This window comes from Monodon monoceros, unplaced genomic scaffold, assembly GCF_005190385.1.
Source record: "Monodon monoceros isolate NGI ecotype Baffin Bay Population unplaced genomic scaffold, NGI_Narwhal_1 Super_Scaffold_22, whole genome shotgun sequence".
Classification (NCBI taxonomy): domain Eukaryota; kingdom Metazoa; phylum Chordata; class Mammalia; order Artiodactyla; family Monodontidae; genus Monodon; species Monodon monoceros.
The window spans coordinates 49,809,226-49,832,820 of NW_021703779.1; the positions used below are offsets into that span (position 1 = coordinate 49,809,226).

General features: G+C 45.3%; 1 protein-coding gene across 1 annotated transcript in view; it reads right to left on the minus strand.

The window, feature by feature from the left end:
* Positions 1-6,294: 6,294 nt before the first annotated feature.
* The window catches only part of MSN (moesin), a 67,942-nt gene continuing 50,641 nt past the window's right edge, over positions 6,295-23,595 (minus strand). The window contains exons 3-13 of the mRNA XM_029240313.1: positions 22,324-22,419; positions 20,918-21,192; positions 19,492-19,575; positions 18,666-18,812; positions 17,270-17,366; positions 15,366-15,529; positions 12,772-12,902; positions 12,351-12,511; positions 11,024-11,116; positions 9,291-9,515; positions 6,295-8,468 (exon numbers count right to left, since the gene is read on the minus strand). Coding sequence (XP_029096146.1) covers positions 8,304-8,468; positions 9,291-9,515; positions 11,024-11,116; positions 12,351-12,511; positions 12,772-12,902; positions 15,366-15,529; positions 17,270-17,366; positions 18,666-18,812; positions 19,492-19,575; positions 20,918-21,192; positions 22,324-22,419 — 1,638 coding nt within the window. The 3' untranslated portion in view covers positions 6,295-8,303. The remainder of the gene's footprint in view (positions 8,469-9,290; positions 9,516-11,023; positions 11,117-12,350; positions 12,512-12,771; positions 12,903-15,365; positions 15,530-17,269; positions 17,367-18,665; positions 18,813-19,491; positions 19,576-20,917; positions 21,193-22,323; positions 22,420-23,595) is intronic.

Below are 23,595 nucleotides of genomic sequence, written 5' to 3' on the forward strand. Positions count from 1 at the left end.
GGAGAGATTTCAGCTCTCCTTCCTTAGTCACACCACCTCTGGGACTCAGCTGTGGTTTCAGTCTCACCTCTGCATGTGGGCCACCCACTGGCATCTGCTCCAAAGTCTGCCAGAGCACACAAGCTTGTCAAGTGGGAGGGAGCTGCGAAGGCGATGGGGCAAGCGGGCTGCCCAGGAAGGAGGGAGCAGAGGCAGAAATCAGAGCTAGCATGTTGCCCAGGTGGGGAGGGGCAGAGGAGGCGATGGCTGCGGTCGTGTAAGCCTACTCCTGCGGGGACCCTCCCTAGTGTCCATGGAGGCAGGGGTCAGCACCTGAGGGCAGAAGCTGCAATGGTGGCCGCACCCTTTGCACCTCACACAACAATGGTGCTTTGCTTCTCTGGTGGTCCGGGCTTCCTCCATGAGCACTCCTGTTTGTAGATTTCCTTACTCCCGTCCCCTCAGGCTGTCTCTTCACAGCAAACAGCAGTCCCCTCCCCATGTCTGCTCTCCAAACCCCACGTTCCAGCAGCCATCCCCCTTGTGCACTGGCAGACACCCATTTCAGCCTAGGGTGTGCAGAGCTGTGGCACAGACCATCTGTGTAGGTCTCACTCTGTCTTGCCTGCCACATACCGGTTGCTGTGCTCTCCTCCAAGCCCCCGAAGCTCCCCTTCTGTCCCAGCTGATCTCCTCACCAGTGAGGGGCCTTTCCCAGATGCGGAAACTTCTCCTCTTCTTTAGCTCTCCCCCAACCAGGGGTGCAGGTCCCGTCCCACTTCCTTTCCTCTTCCTTTTCCTTTCTTTCTTTTGGCCTACCTGGTTATGTGGGGATATTTCTTGTCCTTTTAGGTGTCTGAGGTCCTCTGCTAGTGTTCAGCATGTGCTCTGTGAGAATAGTTCCATATGTAGATATATTCTTGCTGCATTTGTGGGGAGAGATGAACTCCATATCCTACTCCTCCACCATCTTGACCTCCCTCTTTGCCATTTTAATTACAATGTGTCTTGGTGATGTCCTCTTTGGGCTGAGCCTGTTTGGGACTCTGTGCTTTCTAGACCTGGGTGCCTGTTTCCTTTCCCAAGTTAGGTAAGTTTTCAGCTATGATGTCTCCAATATGTTCCCTGTACATTCATCTCTCTCTCTCTCTCTCTCTCTCTCTCTCTCTCCCCTCCTTCTGTGACCCCTATAATGCAAAAATTAGTATGCTTTATTTTGTCCCTGAGGTGTCTTAAACTATCCTAATTTTTTAAAATTCATTTTTCTTTTTTCTGTTCAACTTCGGTAATTTCAACTACTTTGCCTTCCAGCTTGCTGATTCATTCTTCTGTATCCTATAATCTACTGTTCATTCATTCTAGTGTATTTTTTATTTCAATTATTGTATTCTTCAGCTATGTTTGGTTCTTTCTCTATCTATATTTTCTATTTGTTAAAATTCTCTGTCTGTTCATTCATTCTTCTCCCAAGTTCATTAAGCATTTATGATTGTTACCTTGAACTCCTTTTTGGGTAGTTTACTTATCTCCATTTATTTTCTTTTTCTGAGGTTATATCTTGTTTTTTTGTTTTTTGTTTTTTGTTTTTTTTTTGCGGTACGTGGGCCTCTCACTGTTGTGGCCTCTCCCGTCGTGGAGCACAGGCTCTGGACGCACAGGCTCAGCGGCCACAGCTCACGGGCCCAGCCGCTCCGCGGCGTGTGGGATCCTCCCGGACCGGGGCACAAACCCATGTCCCCTGCATTGGCAGGCGGACTCTCAACCACTGCGCCACCAGGGAAGCCCTCTTGTTCTTTCATTTGGAAGATAGTACTCTGTCTCTTCATTTTGCCTAATTTTCTCTGTTTATTTCTATGTATTATGTAGGTCTGTTACATTTTCTGATCTTGGAGAAGTGGCCTTATGTAGGAGACATCCTATGAGGCTCAGAAGCATATCCTTCTCTGGTCACCAGAGCTATATTCTCTAGTGGTAACTTCCATGTTGGTTGCATGGGCCCTTCTCTGTGGCAAGGCCTACTACTGTGGTTGTGCTGGTAGGTGAAGATGGCCACCAGCCCAGTTAACTGCCAGGCCCTGCCTTATGTGATGGTCACTGGCCCACTGGCTCACTGGCAGGCAGGGCTGGTCCTGGTGCAGCTGGCTGCAGGGCCCAGGGGACTCAGGGTTAGTGCTGGCCCACTGGTGGTGAGTAAGCCTCCGGCATTTGTTAAATTAGAGGGAGAACTCCAAAATAGTGCTTGCCAGCATGAGTGTCCTCACAGTAAAATGAGTTCCCCAAAATGGCTACCGCCAGCATCTCCATCCCCAGGGAGATTCTCAATTGCTCTCTCTCTCTCTCTCTCTGGGAGGCTCTCTAAGATCATCAGTGTGTCTGACCCAGGCTCCTTTCAAATTACTGCCTCTGCACTGGGACTTGGAGCATGTAAAATTGTTAATAGCAGAGTCTCTGTTTCCTCTGGCTCTCCGATATGCAAGCCCTGCTGGCGTCAAAGCCAGATGTTCTGAAGGTTTGCTTTCCTGGGGCAAGACTCCTGGGCTGGGAAGCCTGATTTGGGGTTCAGACCCCTTGCTCCTTGGGGAGAACCTATGCAATTGTCATTATCTTCCCATTTGTGGGTTGCACACCTGGAGGTGTGGGCCTTGACTATACCATGTCCCTGCCCCTCCCAATCATCTTGTTTTGGTTCCTTTTAAAAATCTTTAGTTGTAGAAAATATTTTCTGCTAGTCTTCAGATAATTCTCTTAGATAGTTGCTCTGTAAATAGTTTTGATTTTGGTGTGTCCATTGGAGGAGGTGAGCTCAGGGTCTTTCTACTCCACCATCTTGGCCACACCTTCTATAGCTGTTTAATTTCTCTGTGCCTTAGTTTCCTTCCTCATCTATAATGAGGTAATAAAAGTATTTACATCATGGAAGCATAATGAGTATGATTTAATATATATAAAGAGCTTAGAACAGTATCTGTCATATAAGAAGTCATATGTTTTATTTATTGTAGGTGTGTATGTGTTGGGAGTTGGGGACTAATTTAGATAGGGTAGGAAAGGAAGGACTCCATGAATTGGGACCTGAACAATTAGGAGCCAGCCATTGGAAAAGCATTGCAGATAGTGGGACAGTTAAAGGCCTTGATACTGGAATGAGCTTAGAATATTAAAGGAACAGAAATAAGGACCAGGACCAACCTGGTAGGAGAATCTGAGCAAAGATGATGAGAAGGGTATAGGGGTTTCTAGCAGGTGGCTGGCAGCAGAGGGTAGAAAGGTATACAGGAGATCTAGTGAGGAAGCCATGGCAATCGTCCCAGCACCAGAGGAGGAGTAAGGAGATGTGGCATTAAAAAGTTATTTAGGGAACAGTATTAAAGGCAGGAGGACTGGGAACAGGGACATGGTAAGACGAGAGGGAATTGTCAAGGAAAATATCCAGGTTCTTATTTTGGAAAAATGAGTAGATAGTGGTGCCACCAAGTGAGAGGGGAACAGATGAGGATAAGCAGAGTAGGGTGACAATATAGAGAATATATTTGCTTATTAGACATTCTGAATTTGAGGCTCCAAGAAATATTTAAATCTTGTCTCTGTCACTCCATGCTGTGTGACCTTTGACAATTTATCCTCTCTGTGCCTTAGTTTCCTCATCTGTAATAACTGGCCTTGACTCAGAGACGTGAAAATAACATGAAGAACTATAAAGCACATTGAAGAGTGTCCGACATACAGTAAGCACTTAGTAAACATTAATTATAATTACAATTATTATTACAAAGCCATGAGCAAATCTGAGATGTTGAGGGGCTGGGAAGGATCTATGTCTAGAATGTAAAGTGCTGGGGGGAGACAGACGATGATGAATAGTGGAAGAAAAGACAAGTCAAATTCTGAAGAGTCATGAATGCTCCCTAAGCTAAGCAAGGTAATGGATGTTCTCAAAGAGCAACAGGCTTGGAGCCCTCCATTTCCGCTCTAGAAAATGATCTAGAAGTAGTGTGGCCTATTTCCTTAAGATCTTGACTAAAGGCTTCAAGAAACATCACCTATGCACAGATATGTAAATGTGGGATGGGGAGATATCTTTAGGAAGAAGATTGGAAACAAAGCAGCTAAGACAGTAAGGGTGCCCCATGGTAGACTGTGTACAGGTCTGGGGCAGATACAGGAGATAGTTCAAGGCTAAGTCCTACCATTGTGACTGTGGACAAGTACCTTGGATCCTTGAGCTTCAGTTTCCCACTCTACAGAATGTGGAGAAAGGATTAGATCCAGAAATCTCTCTGGTCCCTTCCTGATCAGATATTATAATTAAGGGATAGAGTAAAGCAAGCAATGGAGCACTATTCCTGGATGGCAGAGAAGGCCTGACCTAGGCCTTGAAGGCCTACCGAAGAGTCAGGAAGCAAGTTCTAGGCCCCTATCTGCCTGACTGCTTGTGTGACCTTAGACAAGTCTCTTATCTCTCAGGAAAGTATTTGTCTAGTCTGGACTCCAGTGGCTCTCAGAGTGTGGCCCCTGGAACAGCAGCATCAATGCAAATTCTCAGGTTCCACTTTAGACCCACTGAATCAGAGACTCTGGAGGTGGAGTCTAGTAATCTGTTTTAAGCAGCCCACAGAGATTCCAATAGACAGTAATATTTGAGAACCATTATTCTAGATATTTTCAAACTTTTGCAGTGAGGGAGCCCCCCCTTTATCTTTTCTTTTTTATGGATTTGTAATTTATATACATCTTGATGAATTTTTACATGTTTGTACCCTGTAACCACCACCCAAACCAATTGTATTTCCATGACCTCAGGTTTCCTTGTGCCACTTTCCAGTCAGTCCCTCCCATCCCAGCTCCAGACAACCATGCCTGCTCTAGAACTTGACATAAATGGAATTATATGTCCTCTTTTGTGTCTACTTTTTTTTCTGTACAAGATATTACCTGTGAGATTCATTCATACTGTAGTGTCAGTAGTTGTTTTTTCTTTAATTTCTACTGCTGAGCAATATACCATTATATGAATATACTATTGTTTTGTCCATTCTCTAGTTGATGAATATTTGTGTTGTTTTCAGATTTGGAGCTATTGCAAATAGTACTGCTACGTTTTTTGGTGGACAGAAGCACTCATTACTCTTGGATATGTACCCAGGAGTACCACCACCCCTTTTAAAAATTAAATCTTTTTCTTTTGAGATCACTGTAGATTCACATGCAGTCATAAGACAAATAATACAAAGAGATCTCATGTATACTTTATTCACTTTCCACCAATGGTAATACCTTGTAAACTATGGTATAATATCACAACCAAGATATTAATATTGACACAGTCAAGACAGAGTATCACTGCAAGGATCTCTCATGTTGCTCTCTTATATATCCAGATCTACTTCTCAGATGGCTTCCCCCCACTTCCTTAACTGCTGGAAACCTACACTCTGGAATCATTAAATACACTGATACCTGTGTCCCACTACTAGAGATTATAATTTGATCTGAGGATGTGGTCTAGGCTTTGGAATCTTTAAGATTCTAATATGCAGACAAGTTTGAGAGCCACTGCCTCAAAGGGTTGTCGTAAGGATTTAAAGCTCACAGAATACATACTTACTTTTCCTTGCAAGTATTGGCTCACCAAGAAGGGAGGTGGTAAGTGAGAGAGTATGCCAGGTCCAAAACGGCCCGGAAGGCTGATCTGGGTCTCAGTTTCCTCGCCTGTAAAACTGGGATAACCATATCTAGGCTACAAAATTGCCATGTTTTATAAACCATAAAGTACAACATCTTTTGTACATACATATACTACTCTCCATTCTTACTTCATACTCCACTCCCTATTATCTTTTCCAACAGTGCTCAAGGTAATTTCTCTGACCTTCACTGGCACTGCAATAAGTGAGGATAGTAGGTGAGCAAGCCTGGAGGCCTTCCTGAAAAGAGGCAGGATAGGGCCTGACCACCCCAAGGGGAGTCCAGAGATATAAACCACCCCCCACAAGCAGCCCCAAAGCTCCAATGCCAAACAAGCCCAGGAGCATCATATGGTCAATGCAGGGCCCATCTACACCAGAAAATATTGGCCTAGGGCTACGGAAAGGGCACAGGCTATTAAGTCATACAGTCCTGTGCCCTTGGGCAGTTATTCTACTTTTTCAAATCCATTCCCTCCTCTATAAAACGAGGATAGTCATATCCACTCTCTATAGGACTGAAGTGAGAATGAAATGAGACCAGGGATAGGAAAGTGGTCCACAGAGTGCAAATTACAGTGAAGTATCTTACAGCCACCCACTCATGCCACAAAAAAAGATCAAGTCACAGTGAAGTCTTCCTAGATTTTATTGGCACTGAAATAGAACATTGGTTAAGCATAAACCCCTCCAAAAACAAATTTTAAAAACCCCAAAAATACACACACAAAAAAACTGAATATAAAATCTAACCTTTTTCCCCAGCTTCCCTGGGGTGGGGGGTACTACCTTTAAGGCAGCTAGATTGCCCCACAATTCCAGGATTGAATTTAGCCAATATAGGGCGTATCACCAAGAGAGTGTCAATATAATTCACAGCAATGCACATAAGACTCCGCAAGGTCAAGCAGGAGGCAAGGGGAGGGAGGGATCAAAGCCATGGGCTCTGGGCTAGGGGCACTGCATGGAAGGACAGTAGGGCCCCTTGGGGAATGAACTCTGAGGAGAAGGCAAAAAAAGGAACAATAAAACCAAATACCAAGAACCTTAAAAAAGGATTGTATGACCTATAGTGACAGGTGATATCACTAATACTGAAAGCTTCCTACATTAATTTTTCTGGCAAAATATTCTTTTACAATATAGTATATGCTTCCTAGGTGTAGGGGTGGTAAGGGAATGAGGCCAAAACGATCTTGTCCCAACACTAATATCTTCTAAGGGTGCATTAGCAAGAAACACAGAAATCAATATTTAGTTAGATGCCACTAAAATATATAATACTGGTGGAAAGAAAAAGAACACACATGAGACAGAGAGGAGGAGGAGGCTGCTCCTGGGTTGAAAGAAAGAGGTGGGAGTGTGAAAAGGACCAGGCCAGAGCCCCTAACAGCTCTCTGGTTTACAGCTCCAAGGGATAGCACAGTTGGTGGCAAGACCTGGGTTAGAGGTTTATTAAACAGAGGCAGGACCCAATCACCACCTTGGAGAGGTGTAAACTGTAGGATCTGGGCCACAAGCTTCTCTCACCATACTCAGCTTCTTCCACCCACTCACCAATTGAGCCAACTGACATCAAGATCCAGGGCTCACCAAACCAAGGCCTTAATGGCCCTGAAGCAGGAGCTGTGGTCCAAGTAACTCTGAAGGGAGAAGTAGTCTGGGACCCCTGGCAGGTAAAATACTGAAGCCACGTGTGAATATTTCCTCCCTTTAGCAAAAGTCCTGGGTGGGGCTGGCTGGGTTTGGGGGTAACCATCCCTACTGTTCTACTTGGAGGGGGTTTGGGGATTGGAGTGGGGAGGGGCAGATCCCAAGAGGGGAAGAGGAACACAGAATAATAAGTAAGGGATATCTCTGCCCATAGAACTCACTTGAAACAAGTCTAGGCTCCCATAAGGCATAGGGGCAGATCCTCTACCCAATCTTGTCTGAACAGAATGGCCAACAGCCTTCCAGGATGTTGGTGAAGCCTCTTGCAGGCACTGTCTCCCCCATATCACCCTGAAGAGAAACTAAGTCCCTGAACTCAGGGACAAGGTTTACTGGGACCAAGTTTGTAACAGGTCCAATCTGGGAGGTAGAGAGAAGAATGAGTGAACATCTTTTTAGCCTCCAATCATTACAAAGCCTAAATAACTCTAGAAGGGATGGACACTGGGAGGCCTAATCCTAGGGCAGTTGACATCCTAGAGCATATAGCCAGGGCTCCGCCTCCTTCTCTAAACCCTATGATGTTCCAATTCTGCAAATCACAGGACCATGAAGAGGAAGGCAGTGGTGGGGGCCAGTTTTCAACCTACTACACTTGACTCCTGCAAAGCAACAGTAAATGTGGGGGTATTTCCCAAATCAAGTGGGAAGTGCCTCTGAGCTGAGAAAGTGATCTCTTCTAGAAAGCTAGATCACCTGGGATAGAAGAAAAAGAGGGTCCCATCATCACCATACTGGGCCATCTCTCTGCCTAGGGAAGTGAGTGAGGGCTGAGGGGCTAGGTTTGGTCCCATGGCTGTACTGAATGCTTGGCATGACTCCTGGGCTGCTCTAGTTAGTGGCTCCAGCACAGTGTGAGTTAGGCAAGAGTGTAGGAGTGTGAGGGCAAGGAAGAAGGGAGGGGGGTCCCTAGAGGCTGGGTGCCCATTACATGGACTCAAACTCATCAATGCGCTGCTTAGTATTGCCCTGCCGGATTTGGCGCAGGGTCTTGTACTTGTCTCGACCCAGTCGCATGTTCTCAGCATGGATCATGTCATTAGCAGTCTTCTTGGACTCATCACGGGCATTGGCCAGCTCTGAAGTGAGGGCCTGTGAGGGTGCAAGGGGATAAGGGGTTAATGGCTTCCTCTCATTTTACCTCCCCTCGTTAACCAGAGGTACTTCCTGATTTATTTCCTTCTTACCTTCCTCCCACCCTCTCCACCACCTTTCTCTCTCACTCCCCCACCCCTGCCCCCCTCTTTATACACACAAACACAGACACACACATTTTTTGAGAGCCATTTCCAGCTCTGTTAGAACTGCAGTGGGGCAAGAATAATAAAAAAAAAAAACAAAACCAGAACACCAACTTAGCAGATCAACTGATGACAGAATCCTGAGAGTAGAACAATACACCAAAGAGATTCAAGTAGGAATTGTGACAACTAAGTATGTTCTGAATATGAGGTAAATGGAATATGGGTGGAGGATGGAGCAAAAAAAAAAAAAAAAAAAGGAAGAGGCGGTCCAGGCTCTGATTAATAAGTGAGAGCTGGGACTTCCCTGGTGGCGCAGTGGTTAAGAATCCACCTGACAATGCAGGGGACATGGGTTCGAGCCCTGGTCCGGGAAGATCCCACATGCCGCAGAGCAACTAAGCCCGCGTGCCACAGCTAGAGAAAGCCCACGTGCAGCAATGAAGACCCAACACAGCCAAAGATAAAATAAATAAATTTATAAAAATTAAAAATTAAAAAAAATAAGTGAGAGGTGCTCTCCCTTAAAGCTCTCATTGAGAAATGCTCAAGCTCCCACACAGCACTGAGACAGGCTCCTCTACTGCTCCCGTGCCCCGATGATCTAGGGAAGGCCATGGGCTACTAAGTCAATACACATGGTCTCCATGACCCTTTGGGTCAGCCTTGATACCTTCAGGTGCTTCTGCACACGCTCATTCTTCTCTGCCTCAGTGGTACGTTCCTCCTCGCTGCGATCCTTGGCCATGGCATCAGCCCGCAGTTCAGCGCTGGCCTCTGCACCATTCTCATCCTGCTCATCCTGCTCATTCTCGGCAGGCTCTGCCACATGAGGCGTGCTCATGGCAGTCTTCAGCTCTGCACGGGTCTTCTCCAAGTCTTCTTGTACCATCTGAGCCTGCCCAGTAACAGAGGAAGAGAAGGACTGGCAGTCAGACCAGGCTAACTTGTGGCATCCCTATGTGTGCCTAGAATGGCCCAGCAGAAAGCAGGCACCAGGTAGGCCAAGTCACTTTGTCTGACTGATCCTGAGTTCCTTCAGCTGTATAATAGGAGTAATTCCTATTACTAGTACCAAATTCCCTGGGGGTACTGGAGAATTCTGGGAAGTATTTGAGAAAGCCTTGAGCTCCTTCTCCCATGATACCCACTGTCAAGGAAGGATGGAAGCGTGAAGAAACCCAAATCCTCACATCGGTCAGAATGGCCATCATCAAAAAATCTGCAAACAATAAATGGTGAAGAGGGTGTGGAGAAAAGAGAACCCTCTTGCACTGTTGGTGGAAATGTAAGTTGATACAGCCACTATGGAGAACAGTATGGAAGTTCCTTAAAAAACTAAATAGAACTACCGTATGACCCAGCAATCCCACTACTGGGCAAACCATATACCCTGAGAAAACCATAATTCAAAGAGAGTCATGTACCACAATGTTCACTGCAGCACTATGTACAATAGCCTGGACATGGAAGCAACCTAAGTGTCCATCAACCAATGAATGGATAAAGAAGATGCGACACATATATACAATGGAATATTACTCAGCCATAAAAAGAAATGAAATTGAGTTATTTGCAGTGAGGTGGATGGACCCAGAGTCTGTCATACAGAGTGTAGTAAGTCAGAAAGAGAAAAACAAATACTGTATGCTAACACATATATATGGAATAAAAAGAAATGGTTCTGAAGAACCTAGGGGCAGAATAGGAATAAAGACACAGACGTAGAGAATGGACTTAAGGACACGGGGAGAGGGAAGGGGAAGCTGAGAAGAAGTGAGAGAGTGGCGTGGACACATGTACACTACCAAATGTAAAATAGATAGCTAGTGGGAAGCAGCCGCATAGCACAGGGAGATCAGCTCGGTGCTTTGTGACCACCTAGGGGGGGGGAAGGGGGGGGGGGGGAGGGAGATGCAACAGGGAGGAGATATGGGGATATATGTATATGTATAGCTGATTCACTTTGTTGTACAGCAGAAACTAACACACCATTGTAAAGCAATTATACGCCAATGAAGATGTTAAAAAAAATAAAATAATTTTTAAAATAAAATATAAAATAATGCGGCTTCCCTGGTGGCGCAGTGGTTGAGAGTCCGCCTGCCGATGCAGGGGACATGGGTTTGTGCCCCGGTCTGGGAAGATCCCACATGCCGCGGAGCGGCTGGGCCCGTGAGCCATGGCCGCTGAGCCTGCACATCCGGAGCCTGTGTTCCGCAACGGGAGAGGCCACAACAGTGAGAGGCCCACGTACCGGAAAAAATAAATAAATAAATAAAAATAAAAGATACTTCCAGGTATTATCTTTAAAAATAAATAAATAAATAAAAGAATCTAAGGAACTGGAGCCTATGCATATGATACCCCATCCCACACTGCTTTGTCCTGGGCACGGTATCTTACCTTCTGCTGCCATTCCACAGCCTCACTCTCCTTTTTCTGTCGGGCCATCTCCAGCTGGGAGATCCGAGATGTCAGCTCTGCCATTTCCAAGGCCTGTGGATCAATTGGAAGCTTATGAGAGGTGGGCCTTCTGGTCCTCAGGCCCCAGGTGTCTTCAACCCCAGATCCCCTGAGAACTAACAGGGAACTTGCTGCTCCACTTGCTTGCTGCTCTGGAGGCTCTTTTTACCACACTTCCTCCAGGAAGCCCAGAGGAACACTCATTCTCAGATCTACTATAGCACCCTATTAACTCCAAACTATTTCCTTATAAGTCAGAGCTCCCTGCCTAGACTATAGACCTGAGGACAAACAACGTGTCATCTCTGGCTCTTCCTCATCTCTCTCTCCCTCTCTCCCTCTTGGTATTGCCAATTGCACAGTTAGGGCCTCAGTAAAGCTTTGGAGATCACTGTGTCACTGCCTGAAGTGGCAGACCCTTTCCTGTTATCCTACAATGCTCAGGGCTCCACTAAGACTCTTCCCAGGACAAGTATAGGAATGACACTCAAGTGTCACAAAGTGATCTGAAGAAGGGAATAAGCTTATGCACGCCCTCACACTTTGGGCAAATCTCCCAGAGGACGTTTCCCCCTGAGAATCAGGTTTTAGGTTCTTGCACTCTCACTCCAAACAGTACAGGGGAAGAGAATACGTCAAGGAATTTGGGACACAGGTTCTTAATTTCTGAGTCACAGAACCCTTGGAAATTGTGATGAAAGAATAGATGCTCACCCTTCTCCCCTAAAAAATGTATAGACACACAGTTTTACATGTGCTTTTAGGGAGCAAACCTGTAAAAGAGAGGCAGAAATGACTTCTCATTCTTACTCAGTCACAACAGTGTGACCTCTGACGAGTCTCTTCAACCTCTCTGAGTCCTAATTTCCTTTTCTGGGCATATTATCCCACAAGGATTAATCTCATAGCGTTATTAGGAAGAGGAAATAAGGAAGTAAGGAAAAGGGAAAAGTTGCTAGTATAGCTTGTAACACACGTAGCTAGTCAATCAAGTGTGAATCCCTTTACTACTTTCCTCCCTCTCTCCTTTGTCAGGTCATCAGCTCAAATCCCCAGTTGCTAAGAAAGAGAATAAAAGTAAGGGTTAGGGAAGAGTATTTGCAAAATGACTTCTCAGCTTGCTTCTGAAGGAGCTATCTGCTGGAAGCCTGCTGAGAGTTACCCTGCTGGAAAGAACCAGTCCTGCAAGCAGAGGTAGCTGTGAATAGGTAGGCAGACAGAAGAGAAAACTCAGATCCCATAATCCCAGCCCATTTTGTAGCTTTACCAGTTGTTCCTGGGTCTTCTTCTGGTCCCGGGAGGCCTGCAACAGGGCCTCCTTGGCCTCTTCAGCTTCTTGACGCTCTTTGGCCAGTTTCTCAGCCTCGCTCTGGGCACGCTTCCGCTCCTGTTCAAGTTCCAGAGCCCTGCGGGTCTGTTCTTCCAGTTCTGGGAAGAGAAGGTAGGGGAAAGGTGGTGAAAAGTGCAGAGATCAGGAAGGGACACCTAACTTCCTTCCTGGAAATGCTTCACCCCAGGACACAGCTGGCAGAAAGTTCTAGGCACTCTTCCTCTTGCTCCATCACTCCTCTATTCTATAGTCATATCTGGAATATATGGCCTGAGTCTGCAGCTCAGACAGAAGGGTTTCCAGTTCATAGAGTCAGACTGTGGGAAAGCCCAGTCTCCAAGGTGACTCCAAGCCTCACCTTGTTGAGCCTTCTTAGTCTGTTCCTCGATCTGCTTCAGCCTCTCCATCAGTTCCTCCTTTTCCCGTTCAATCTTCTCCTTCTCCTTTTCTGCCATCTCACGTTTCTTCTTCTCATTTTCCAGCAGAGCACTAGGAAAGGAGAAAGAAGGGAGGGAACAGGATAGCAAGGCCACATGGAAGCCTTGGAATTCCCAAGGCTCCCTGGCCCTGGCCCCTCAGTCCCCACCCAACCAACACACTCAGGGCTTGTGAGGCAAGACCACTCTCGCTTCTCTCTACATTCTTGTCCTTACATCACAGCCCTACGTGGGCCGGTATGCTCAGGGCCCTGTCAGTTTGTCCCAGAATCAGGAGATCCAACCTGGACTCTCAGCTTGTCCACTACCCAGTGGGTAATCAGTGGGTGACCTTAGCTACGTCATTTCTTTGCTCTTGCTCTCAGTAACCTTATCTGTAAAATGGCCAAATAAGTCCTGCCCTATCTACCTTATAAAGTTACAGGGAGAAAAGTTTTGGATCTGTGCTGATATACTGTGGTTCAAGTCTGGTGATCCCTATGGCTGGGGCATCAGTCCTCTGCCTGCCCTCTGAAGCTCAGCTCTAGGCTCCTTTTCTCCAGAATTTGTTGTAAATCTAAAATAAGTATTTGCTTTTTCTTGCCCCAGTGCCTCTTCCAGGAGGCCTTCTTTTCTCCCTTGGCTAGATGTCTTTTCTCTTCCTGACCCCTCAGAATACTTGGCCTATCCTTCTCCACATCCCTCCTCCCTGTTATTTTTCTCCATAGTACTTCTTATCATGTCACATACCATATAATATGCTTACTTGATCTGTCTGTCTCTTCCCACTAGAATGACAGCTTCATGGGAGCAGAGCAGAGATTTTTGTCTCTTTTATTTTTCACTGCTCAATAAATATATATTGAGTGAATGAATGACACAGCATTTGTACCTTGAACTGTTATATATATACTATTTTTTCCCTTTCTTCTACTATACTGTGAGGTCCTTGAGGTCAGGTTCCTGCCAGATCCAGTTCTGTAAACTGCCCCTAATTTCATTTTTCCGGAATAAATGTGAACTTTGGTGTCTAACCTCTCATACACGGAGTCATTTTCCAGCCTACTAGATTAGAAGCCTCCTGAGGTTCCAAACTCTTTATGACAGAGTATCTACTAAAACAGTGCTCTCAAACATTAACATGCACAGGAATCACCAGGGATCTTATTTTTCAAATAACTTACTGAGGTAGAATTCACATAATATAAAATTAACCATTTTAAAGCGAATAATTCAGTGGCATTTAATACATTCACAATGTTGTATGACCACTACCTCTATTAGTTCCAAGACATTTCATCACTCCAAAGGAAAACCTCATACCTGGTATTAAGCAGTTTCTCCACATCTCCCCTCTCTCCAGCCCCTGACAACCACCAATCTGCCTTCTGTTTATCTATTCTGGATATTTCATATAAATGGAGTAATACGATATGTGACCTTTTGTGTCTGGTTTCTTTCACTTAGCATAATGCTTTAGAGATTCATCTACATTGTAGTATGCATCAATACTTTGTTCTAAAATTTTTAATGGCTGAATAATATTTCATTGGATGGCTGTACAATTTGTTTATCCATTCATTCACTGATGGACATTTGGGCTGTTTCCAATTTTTGGTTATTGTGAATTGCACAGCTATGAACAGGTATGTGCATGTACCTGTTTGAACACCTGTTTTCAATTTTTTTCAGTATATACCTAGGAGTGGAATTGTGGAATTGTATGGTAATTCTACATTTAATTTTTTGAGGAACCATCAAATTGTTTTCTACAGCAGCTGAACCATTTTACATTCCCACTAGCAATGAGCATGAGTTCCAATTTCTCCATACCCTTGCCAACAACTATTATTTTCTGTTTTCATTTATTATATCCATATTAGTGAGTATGAGGTGGTACCTCACTGTGGTTTTGACTTGCATTTCCCTAATGACTAAGGGTGTTTTCATGTGCCTGCTGGTCATTTGCATATCTTCTTGGAAGAAATGTTCAACTAGGATCTTAAGTTGCAGATTTTGAATCAGCAGCTTTGAGGTAGGTCTCAGAATACTGCCTTTCTAAAAAGTTCCAAAGTTGATGCTGATGCTGCTGAGCTTTGATGCACTTTGAGTAGCAAGGGGCCTCAGTGCAAAAGGGCTTGGTAGGGAAAATTCTGGTGGCTCTGCCCAATTCCACTCAAAAAACCCTAGAGTCCAGGTTTAAATGTGCATGAAGCCTTCTGCTACTGCTGCTATACTGGTCAGATAGCCCAGAGCAACCCAGAGTCCACCTAGAAAAGCAATGGCATGAGGGTCATAGATAATGGGGAACTATGAAATGTCCCTCCCTCCTATCAGCCTCTGAAATCCTAGGGTTCTAAATGCCTGCCTCCTGGGGATGGGGATGCCTGAGACTTAATGGAAGGGGTGTATCCCTGTACAGCTCTCTCTCCCCCAGTACCAGGATGGCTTCATGCCTTGCCTTTAGCAGGCTTGGCACCTCTGAGAAGCTTCCTTGCCACAGTCCTGGCCCCCACTTCAGTTCCACGTCACCTACCGCTCCATCTGTTTCTGGTGCTTCTCCTCCCGGGCCTGTGCCTTCATCTGCTGCACCTCGATTGTGTCGGGCTTGCGGCGGCGCATGTATAGCTCATGGTTCCCCATACACAGAGCCAAGATCCGCTTGTTAATCCGCAGCCGAGGAGCATAGAAGACGAAGTCCTGGTGGAAAACCAGCAGTCAGAAAGAGTTTAGAGGGACAGATGAAGGTGGGCTTCTGCCTTCTGAAAAGCTAAGTCCAAAAGCACTGGAAAGATCATGTTACAGATGGGAAGACCAATTATCAGAGTGGTGAAGTGACTTGCCCAGGGTCAGATGGCAGGTTAGTGGCAGACCCAGGACTGGAACCCAGGCTTCTTGACTCCGAAACCAGTGCTCTTTCCACCGAGCCACAATTTCTTTCAACCTTTGCTTATGAAAAGCATCCTAAAATTCCCTCAATGCAGTTGAAAGATAGAAACTGACTTTATCTGCTAATTAGATATCCTGCTGGGTCTCAGGGGCCTCTCTTAGAGGCCCAATAATCCCTGCATAATACCGTGGTGAGTGTAGTATGGGTGGGCTGGACTGGTTCTATAATCTCCTAAAAGCATATCCTAGACCCAGGTCCTTCAATCCTGTTTGGAATAAGGCAGTTTGTAAATACATACATGAATATATAAATCTCCTGAACATCGATTATCCTGGTTGTTGTTTTTTAAATATGCTCTTGATCTCAGCTGGCTTTGTTACTTACCTTTTTCTGGTGAAAGTTGAGCACAGCAGCAGTATTAAAAAACAAAACAAAACAAAGAAAAACAAAAAAACAAAAAACACACACACACACAAGAAAATCCAGTGAGTTTGAGTTTGTTACTACAAATACCACTGGACCAAGGTCACCAGCTGATGGGCTAACCACCAGCTCCTCTGCCACTGAACCCAAACTGCTACCATCTCGCATTGCTTGGGGTACAGTAGAAGAAGCACAAGAACCAGAGGTCAAACAACCTAGGTGTAAATCCCAGCTCTATCATTTTTAGCTATGTGATCTTGGGCAAATCACTCCATCTCTCTGAAACTCAGTTTCATCACTTATAAAATAGGTATGCTACTACCTACCTGACAATGTCGTTGAGGGTTTAAAGAGACAACATATATAAAGTTCCTAGCAGGGCAAGTTCAGAGACCTCAGAGCTGGAGAGGAATGGTTGAGGCCTCATGACAAAGGTCTGGTTCAGCATGGCCATTGGCCCTTGTTGGACATGAGGTCCATCAAAAGAGGAGACTCTCATCTCAGTTTTCTATCCTATTCCCAAGCACCAGCTTTCCAGTCTTGTCAGCCACAGGCAACTGAGTAGGTGACAGGTATGGCAAGCATGTTAGAGGAATGACTGGACTGAAAGCACTTTCTTGGTTTTGGATTGCTCTGGAAAGAAGTCTTGAGAGGACAGCAGCAAAGTTATAACAGAAAGAACACCTGGAGAATCATCTTTGTATCTGGACTTCTCCTGGCTCTGTCCTTTCTCCAGAATTAAAGATAAATCGAGTACATGAACAGTTTCCACTTTCTAGGGCCTAGAGGCTTTAAAAGATAAGATGTATTCTCTGTTTCCACCCCAGAGCCTCAGGGAAGTAAAAGACAGTGGCTAAGAGGCAGTAATTAGACTGCCTGTGGCTCTCCATAATCCATGCTTCTCCTGAGACACAGGTAGCAGTGTGGCACCAGTTATAGGATGCCTCCTGACCATTTCTTGGCATCAGCATCCCCTTTCATTGCCAATCGCCTTTTGTGCCTCCTATTCCCACCCACATACACAAAAAAGCCAAAAAAGGGAGAGAAATATAGAATGACACAATTGCTTTTAGCATTATCCAGGCCTTGGCAAGTACCTGTGTTGGCCAGTGGGAGGAGTCACTTACCGGGGCTTTTTTGTCAATGGGCTTGATGACAAATTTCTTGTCATTAAAAGAGATGTTCCTGATTTCACTCCAGGGGAAGCCTATCTTAGGAGTCAGTCTGTAAAAATGGATGCCAAGAACATTAGGATAAAGGCAAGACAAGAAGGACTTAGAGGGTTGGTGCCTTGCCCTCCCCACCACCAACTTCTCCCTTAAGGAGGTAGATTCATTGCCAGCTCAGCCAGTGTCATCACATGCCACCAGGTCAGTTGCCAGCATTGAGGGTGCACAAAGGACCTCCTGATACCACAATCAACATATCCCTTGTCCCAATATCTGAGGTTTGTTTTATTTTATTTTTTGTTGAGGCATGGACCTTTTAACAATCTCTCACAAGAATCCCCAGCCCTACTTAACTGGAACTCTTCTACCCAAGGTTGTAAAAGTTGGGGAGAAGGTAAATAATGAGTTCCAAGACTCAGAAGTTACACAAAACAATAATATACTGATCTCCATCCTCATCAAGAGCAAGCCAAGAAGGGACTTCCCTGGTGGTCCAGTTGAGAACCCACCTTCCAATGCAGGGGACATAGGTTTGATCCCTGGTCGGGGAACTAAGATCCCACATGCTGCGGGGCAACTGAGCCCACATGCCGCAACTACTGAGCCCACGTGCTCTGGAGCCCACGCGCCACAACTAGAGAGAAGCCTGTGCACCGCAACGAAGAGCCCATGTGCTGCAACTAAGTCCCAACATGGCAATAAATAAATAAATATTTTTTTATAAAAAAGAGCAATCCAAGGAAAAAAAATAAGCTAGTGCGATAAGGCTGTAGCAAGAGGGATTATAGGCCAAAAGGCACTTAATCATCATATGCAAAGGAGATTAATTACAAATCGTGACAAGGTAGGTTTTAGACCAGTGTTGTCCAACAGAAATATAATGAGAACCACACATGTAATTTTAAATTTTCTAGCAGTCACACGAAAATAAGTAAAAAGAAATAGGTGGAATTAACTGTAACAGCAGTTCATTTAACCCAGTATATGTAAAATACTATCATTTGAACATGTAAATCAATATTTTTAAAAATATTAGTGAGATATTTTGTATTCTGTTATTCACACTAAGTCTTCAAAGTCCAGTATGGAGTTTACACTTATAGCACATCTCAATTCAGAGCAGCCACATTTCAAGTGCTTAACAGCTATATGTGGCCAAAAGCTACCACAGCGGACAGTGCAAGTCTAGTCAATGCAAGATTTAGAGGCCTGAGGGAGGCTGTACAATCATCTGGACTGGTCTAAACTAGGTAGAAGAAGAATGATATAGGTGGGACCCAGGAAGTATAATCCTACTCTGTCAAATCCTAGGTGTCAAAGTGGCCCAAAAAACTAAGTAAGCTCTGAACTATACCTGTCATTCTGCTCATAGATGTTGAGACCCAGGGCATCCACTCCCAGCCACAGCTCTGAGCCTTTCTTGTTCTTGATGCTGAAGTAGTTCACACCATACATCTCCAGATCCTGGGCAATCTTCAGATACTCCAGGACAGCATCCTCCCTAAACAAGAGAGCAGGGTGGGGCGGGGGCGGGGAATATAGGGGACCCTGTGAATCAGACCCCGGGAGACAGAAAGCCTACTTGCTCTGCAATTCTGACAAGAATCTTGCTATAAGGGGTGGGAAAGAGGATGGAAGGTGAACAGATGATGGCGAACAGAGCACAACATGACTTTTGCCAAAACATGCTCACAGGAGCCTCAGGTCCGAGGTTCCCAAGGGGAATAAAGGCAGGATGACCCTTGCTGGCCTCTGGCATGTTAGCTATCACAGAAGCCTCGTACGCAGGCACATTATTAGCAGAGCCCAGATGAGGTGGTGATGGCAAAATGGTAAAATTTGTTCTTCAACTAGACAATTCCCAAATGGTATGCCACGTTTATAGAGCTCCTTCTTCATTTCATTCTTGGGGAGGAGACCCTGGTGGCGCAGAAGCTCCCTAGGGATCCTGAGATCCCCTCCATTTCTTTATGGTCAAAATTGTCTGGGCTATCAGTTGCCATCATTCACAAAAAGTACAGCTTTATAATGGCCCTGATTTGCCTTCCATTTCTAATGTCCTGTTTCTCTCTCTCCAATGTCCTCCAGTGTTCCTTGCCCTCTGCCTCTTCTCTCTCCAGAACCAACTCTCATTCCCCCTGCAGGGGCAACAGAGCCCACAGTTGCTAGGGCCGGCTTACCTGAGCATGCCCCGGTGCTCCTCATGCCACACCTGGATACGTTCCTCCCACTGGTCCTTGTTAAGTTTGTGCTGTTCCAGGACCCTGGAAAGACAATGCATGGTGAGTAGTTTAAAGCACAAAGTCCAAAAGCAGGGGTAAAGGGAAGTCTACTTAGCTCCCCAAGGGGTTGATGCAAAAAGTATGTGGGGTCATTACACCAGAAGCAGACTGAAATTACAGCAGGAAGTATTAATTAGACATAGGGAACTGCCTGAGGAGTATGAGAGATACAGAATGGGTGACCAAGAAAGACAATAGGAACACCTTCCTTTGTACCTTTAACCAGAAAATCCAATAATGTGCTGTGGTCTCTAAGCAGAGCAATAACATATCAACAGTCTGTGCTGGCTTGTGGGGCTAAGAGTAGGAACGGGCCTCATGGAGGCATGCACGCGCTCTCCTAGATCTTTGTGGTACCAACAGTTTGCATTTGTGAGACTATTGCTCAGGGATAAGATTACAGCCTGTGGCTACAGAACAAAGAACTGAGCCCAAATGGCTCTGGGAGAAACTACTGATAATGGGCTCAACCTCCCAGATCTACTAGATCATAAACAAGGCTTGCTTTAAATATGCTATCTCAGACATTATGGCAGTGACTTAGGTAGAGTCCCAGGGCACAACCACTATCCCTAATACCTTCAGGTGAGTTGTACATTTGCCACAGCTCCACTGGGACTGAGGCTACCAGAATGAAACAGAACTTTTCCTTCCAATCCAAAAGCCTATGAAAATAGCAAATGGATGCAGTGGGGTTAAAAAAATCAAGAGACTAGGGTTCTAGATCACCTTAAATGAGCTGTGGGAGATTAAGCAGGTCAGAGTGAGCACCTCTGCATATCTATTTCCTGAGCTAATAAGGATTGTGCTGCCTTATTCATTTTCTATGTTGTTGTGATGCTAAAACAAGAATGAGTGTTTGAGAATGTTCAATTTTGAAGTTTAAAAAAGCAGAAATCTCTGTACACTGGTTATCAATATTAAAAGACTGTTTGAGCTCCCCACATCTCTGGCTTAAGTATTTCTCACTCCTATGAACCTCTGATATAAGAGGTCTAAATCAGTGTAAAGGATTGAGAAAATGGAACTGGGGCAAGGAGAATTAATCTCTCTGGTTCTCTATATAAGCACCTGTTTCCAGGGTAATGAAGTCCTGTAATTAGGCAAACAGAGGAGGAAAAAAAGCTTTTTATTTTGAGAACCAGAGAAATAACAACAGGGTATGGTGCCATATGCAAATATGTCTGTCTGAGCAGCATAACACGGTCTTCAGACAGACCCTAGTGGAGAGGGACAGATCTGGCAACCTCTGTATAATATGGATCAGTCAGCTTTGGGCTGCAGCCCACTCTGAACAGGGCAGATGGCCAGTACATCACCTCACCTCTGTGGCAGCAACTTGTCCCCGGCCAAGTAGCCAGACTTGTGGACTTCCTTATTGAAGTCACCATACTTGGACTGGACAGCATAGGAGGCCAGCAACACAGCAGTCTCAGGTGGGCAGTAAATATCATCATTGAGAATGCCCTCCTTCACTTGCAGGAAGAATAGTCGCTGTGTGATGTCCTGGATCAATTCCTCGGATACATCCTCAGGGTAGAACTTAGCCCGGAACTTGAAAAGCAGGGGGCTTTCCTTCCGCACATCCTGGGCAGTCACCTGGGAGCAGCAAGGGGTTATGGGCTCTCAAAAAATAGACTTTAGGGATGGGGGAGTGGCTGTAGGGTGGGGAGAAGACACTGAAAAGTCATCAATTTGGATAATCCCAAAGAGTTGGGTGGCAATTCTCCTGGTAATTCAGAAAAGAGACACATTACTTTCATTGGGGACCCAATCCCATATCCATAATTGCTTCCTGTAGGGAATTTCTTCCTGAAAAAACCTAACACCCACTGATAGTCATAAGCCCTTAAGCCATCATCATCTGACAATATATCCAGCTGCCCCCACGTTCTGAAAGTAGGCTTAAGAAACTTCTCTTTTAAGGTCCCCCCAACTCCATAAATCAGCAAAATAAAGACTAGGATGTATGACTGAGGTCTGGGAATTGGCTATAGGCAAAAGCACAAATCAGACTGTCTTTTAAAGCCTGAAATTGGCCATTAGCGGCTCCACATTTTTCCAGCAGAAGTCTCCACTCTTTGTGAAAAGAAGACTCTGCCAGCAGAAGGTGGGGCACCCATCCCCTAGACACTGTCAGGAAAATAAGCCATAGGGCAGTATGGAGACCTCCAAGGACAAAGTCAGCCAGTTTGAGGATAACTGCCATGTTCCTGTAGAGATGCTGCTTGGAGGTGGAGAGTTTGAATGGACATATACTTAAACCATCCCACTTGGAGTTCAACTGAGAAAGAAAATCAAGAAAGGGCACATCTGTATGGGGCTCAGGCATCAGTTGACAAGCAAGAAAAGGGACAAGATAAAGATTATGAGACTTTCAAGATTCTTTCCAGTTTAATAGCCTATGACTCTCTGTTTAACAAATTTCCTAAAGCCCTTCAGTTTGGAAAGGAAAAAAGGATACCAATCCCGTCCTGAAGAACTACTAATGGCTATGGTCCATAAGTGGGTCCCATCCTCCTTGGACACTGGCCATTCTTGCTGTTAGGAGTCCAAGTGGAGACAGCAAGAGGTCTGCCCTTATTCTCATCTAGTGGTCGATCAGAATTTTTCACTCATGAAAAACTGAGTCCTAGATGCCCTGCATTTGCCAGCAAACACATTTTACACCCCTGAGAAAGATCTGGTAGAGGAGTGAATTCCAAACCTGACGATGGGATAAGCAATTACCTTCTTATTGAGTTTTAGCCAAGTAGAGAAACCCTTAGTGTCCTGGTACTGCAGACCAAAAAACCAAACTTCCCTCAGGCCGATAGTTTTCACCACCTGAAAGAAAAAACACAAAACAACCACTAGTTGAATGCCTACCTTGTGCCAGGCACAGAGGACAGAAATGTGGAGCTCACATGGTCCCAGGGTCTGGCAAGAAAATATACTTGAGCAGGAGCTAAGAAACGATGTCAACATCTCTCTGAACAAAGTACTTTCGCTGAGGTAGGGACTGGATCGATTACTTATGAGCACGACCACACGCCAATAACTTGATATCCATTATTTCCTTGAATTTTCACAATAGCCCTATAATTACAATTGGGCCAATTTTATAGATAATAAAAGTAAGGTTCAGAAGTGAAGGTTCAGTTAGTAAGTAGCAGAGTCAGGTCTGTTTGACTCCAAACCCATTCAAATCCAGTGCTTTCTGCCACTACCACCACCCGCCTCAATTATGCCATGCAGCTTCACACACCCAAGATGGATTAAAAGCTGAAGGTAAAAACTGTTGGTTTAAATCCTGAATCTTGTTCTCCTGGATTACTTCTCTATGTTTAGCAACTAGGAATAATGCCCACACCCTTCAGACTGAGTCCTATTTACAATGTCCAAATAAAGAATGTTTGAGGAGACAGAGCAGGGACTGTGGTATCTATACACCCCAAAGCTGTGCTGTGCCTAGGGGCTGAGATGCTTCTTTCCAATCCTGATTAGAGTTCAGTCATGATTCCCCTTTACCACTCACACAGGTTGAGAGTGGGAATGAGGGTGGAAACAGGGTGAGTACCTCAATGTGGTAGCTGAGGGGCCCCATGGTGTTCTGAGCATCTTGGCTGAGCAGTGGGCAGGAAAGGGAGGCCAGCCAGGAGAAGACAGATGGGGTCTGTTTTCCAGTCCCCGACATTAGCATGTAAATAGTTCTGGCTGGTGGCTCAAACCCAGCATGCCCACCACTGGGGATAGAGGCAATAAAGCTGAGCCACATCCTAATGAGGTCACGCTGGCATCACAGTCTTCTTTATATTTTCTTCTATTGTGGGGGGGTGCTGGGGGGGGTTGAGGCGAAGAAATTTACCTGGACTTAGAAACAGGTAACAAGGACCCAGTGTTGCTTATGTCCTCCCTGTAAATAAATCAGTATCTCCCCTCAAAACGCACACACGCAGGCTCACACACACACATACACACACACACACACACACACACACACACACACACACACACACACAC